Source organism: Contarinia nasturtii, unplaced genomic scaffold, assembly GCF_009176525.2.
Source record: "Contarinia nasturtii isolate CC-2019 unplaced genomic scaffold, AAFC_CNas_1.1 Cnas_scaffold_5745, whole genome shotgun sequence".
Taxonomy (NCBI): Eukaryota; Metazoa; Arthropoda; class Insecta; order Diptera; family Cecidomyiidae; genus Contarinia; species Contarinia nasturtii.
In genome coordinates this window covers 1-3,517 of record NW_022203014.1, presented here as the reverse complement: position 1 = coordinate 3,517, position 3,517 = coordinate 1, and the positions used below count along the sequence as shown (strand labels likewise).

The window sequence follows — 3,517 nt, the reverse complement described above, 5'->3', positions numbered from 1 at the left end:
TTACCTGAAAAACTGAAAGTTTGGACTTGTTGTACCCACTGCATTTTGGCACATTTGAATGGAGCAATAACGCTTAAGTGAAAGTTCTTTATCCATATTAATATTCGACTATTTTTATAAGTTTTATTACAAAATTTTCACAAACTGTTTTTTTTGGGGTAGAGTTCTGTTTTCTATCGTCAATCTATTGTTGTGACAAACGAAACCTTCTGTCAAAGTTGAGTTGACAGCTGTGCACATTTGACAGGTATGAAAGGGGTGCGTTTAGTTCTTCAGTAAAATTTAAGTGTTTTTTTAAAACAAGAAAAGAAACAAGCAAACATCATCATTTTTAAATCTAATTTTATTAGTATATAACTTTACGTTATATTCTATGTTCCGCTATACACAAGATTTACATTAAACAGATAAAGATAAAAGAGAGATCACATCTCAAGTTTTCTTATTATTATGAACATGGTAAATGTTAGTTATTCGTAGCGTGTTATTGCATTTGTTTTTTTCTGTTCCTCTAGAATAAATGGCGAAATGAAAATATTAGTAAGTTAGGAAGACTTTAACGGCATGAATCCTCCCTTGGACCCAATGGTTTTTAGCATAAGTTGAGTGAGACGATATTTTTATCTAGGGGAAAATGATTCGTTGTAAGTTCATAAGTATCTGTAAGTTTCAGAAGTTCGCGTAAGTTCTCTTGAGCAGGGACCGGTTCGCGCATATTTCTATGCCTGATAGCTATGCTAAGCATAGCGGAGACGCAAGCTGCAACGCACCCGTCGCCATTCGATTCGAGCTATATTGTATGCGTACGTCTCTCAATGCACGGTCGCCTGCATACATGTTCGTTGTATTGTTCATATAGAGTGAACGGCGATGCGTCGGTTGCGTTTGCGGCTATGCTTGGCATATCTATGCTACCTAGCGCATTTAGGCAAGCATAGAAATATGCGCGAACCGGTCCCTGCTCTTGAGTTCTATATACATTTTTGTAAGTTCGTCCAAGTTTTACGTAAGTTCCTATAGATTACTAGTAAGTTTTTCAACGTCAATTGAAAATCGCAGAATGTTGTATATGTCAAGCAGGTTTTTGGTGAAAAAATACCAAGAAATATAAATTCGTCTAATTAGACGTCATTTTTGAAAGAGTCGGTTTTGATAGTGAATAATCAGTAATAAGTATGAGTGTTGAGAGCGATGCTTCAATATCAAAATCAGTACTTTTAAGGATGATATCCAATTTACTAATTGGATTGGTAATTTTTATTTTAAAATACGTTCTACTTTTTTGTACGAATTATTTGCAGCGTGAGATGTAATTAAAAATAAAATGTCTTACATCCGTAAGATGAACTTTTCCGCACTGTGATCCACAACATGCATTTATTACAAATCTTTTACTCAAAGAATTCAAGAGAAAACTGAATCTGACATTAGTTTTACGATACAAATAATTTTCGAAGTACTTTTCATACAAAAACTACTAAAAATGGGAATTTTGTGTCGCAGCCATGCCTATATGATATCGTAATCATGTGAAAATTTGCAGAGGTTATTTTTTTCACAAAAAGTTAACATTCTGAAAGTTTGAAGAAATCTCAATGCATATTAAGGGTACGCACATACATTCGGACATCGAAAATAAAGAGGCTTACGTACGCAAGCTGACTTTTCCGCATGGAACCGAAATTTTGGGAATAAACTGAAATCATGGTCTTTGTATGGTTGCAGTAACTTAAATTACCGTGAAAACTTGTGAATATTTTTTTTTTATCAAAATAAATAATCACACCAAGTTTAAAGAAATTTCAATCCAAAAAATAGCCTGTTCAAAGTTTCAGATCATTACAGTACCACAAAGGCAAGTCTTTCATACAAAAATGAAACTTTTTGTGGATTTTTGTATGAAAAGTGTGTGAAAAATTGATTGCATCTTAAAACTAACATCAGATTCGGGTTTCTCCCCCCACTACACATTCATTCAGCGTTCAAATTGAAAGAATATCATTTTAAGGCATTTTTCTCATAAGTGCCTCTTCAGAGTCTAAGTTTTACGCCGATCAATCAATGTCGTTGAAAATTTGACCAGATTTATTCCTCGTAGTGCCCAATCATCCCGTGAAGTCACATTTTGAATTTCATGTCTGAGCACGAAACCATCGTGTCACCAAAATGGTTGAGAAATGATCAAAAATGTATGGATGTGGGATTGTGGGTACTCCATTCGGACCAAAAAAAATTACACCGGTCAACAGATATTGCTCAAAAACTAATCAGCACGTCTCCTAGTAGTCCCAAATCATCCTGCAAAGTCAGAATTTGAATTGAGTTTTTGGAAGAGGATTTATCGTGTTAACAAATTTTGGCAACACGCCACAGGACACAGGACACAGGACACAGGACACATCACACACAGCGACGCACATTAATATGCCCCAAAATCATCTCCAATCGTGTTTTCTACATTAAATATGCATAGAAAACATGTTTTGGGATGACTTTAATTTTTTGGCATAATACAATACCTTCCCTACACTAGGTGTGCGGAAAAGTAAAAATCTTTCGAGGTGGGCATTTTTTGAAATAAATGAAAAAATAAATATTAAATATACTCACGTCTCAAGTATAAGAGACCTTGTCAAGAACCAGGTGAAAACAAGAGTGTCAATAAAACAAATCGACTTCATATGCATACATATATTGGAATTCTTTTTCGAAAATTATTTACGTTTCTCTTATCTATAATAGAAAACAGAAAAGGTGTACTCTTTGAACCCAAATTTTTAACGACTTTAGTCCCATAATCTCTAAGACAGTGATTGTCGAAGTTAATTTTTTGTATTATTCAAAGGAGATAATTGTATTAAACAAAGCAAATGGGTCGCTGTAGATTATATTTAAAATTGCATATCTTTGGGCTCGCTTAACGTGAATTGTGCGCAATTTTTCATGATTTTTCATCAATCCTTTATAAAAATAGGTATTTGGTAGTCCTGAAAAGGACTGTTTCTTGTAGCATTGAATTTTGTAATTAACAAAAGCGATTCATTTATGCTTTCGGTGCTTTTGCCACCTTTGGCTTCTTTGCTGCAGCTGGTTTCTTGGCTGCTTTTGGCTTTGCTGCCTTTGGCTTCTTTGCTGCAGCCGGTTTCGATGGTTTGGCTGCTTTTGCTTTTGATGGAGCCTTCACCTTTGGTTTGACCGATTTCACTTTTGGTGTACCGGCTTTCTTTACAACTTTAGCGGTGCCTGCGGCGGCTTTCTTCGCTGCTGGCTTCTTCTTGGCTCCGTCTTTTTTGGCGGCTGGTTTCTTTGCTGCCTTTGGTTTCTTCGGTTTGACAGCCTTCTTCACTGGCTTCTTCTTCTCGACCTTTGGTTTAAGAGCAGCGGCCGACAATTTGAATGAACCTGAGGCGCCTTTGCCTTTAGTTTGAACCAATGTTCCCTTTTCGACGGCACCCTTCAAGTACTTCTTGATGAATGGAGCCAATTTTTCGGCATCGACCTTGTTGTTGGCGGTGAT

General features: G+C 36.0%; 1 protein-coding gene across 1 annotated transcript; it reads right to left on the bottom strand.

The window, feature by feature from the left end:
* Positions 1-2,855: 2,855 nt before the first annotated feature.
* Positions 2,856-3,514, bottom strand: LOC116351577 (histone H1-II-like; the record flags this gene model as incomplete). The annotated part of the gene is made up of 1 exon (XM_031783698.1): positions 2,856-3,514. A coding segment is annotated over one exon (471 nt), but the record flags the coding sequence as incomplete, so codon positions are not given.
* Positions 3,515-3,517: the final 3 nt, after the last annotated feature.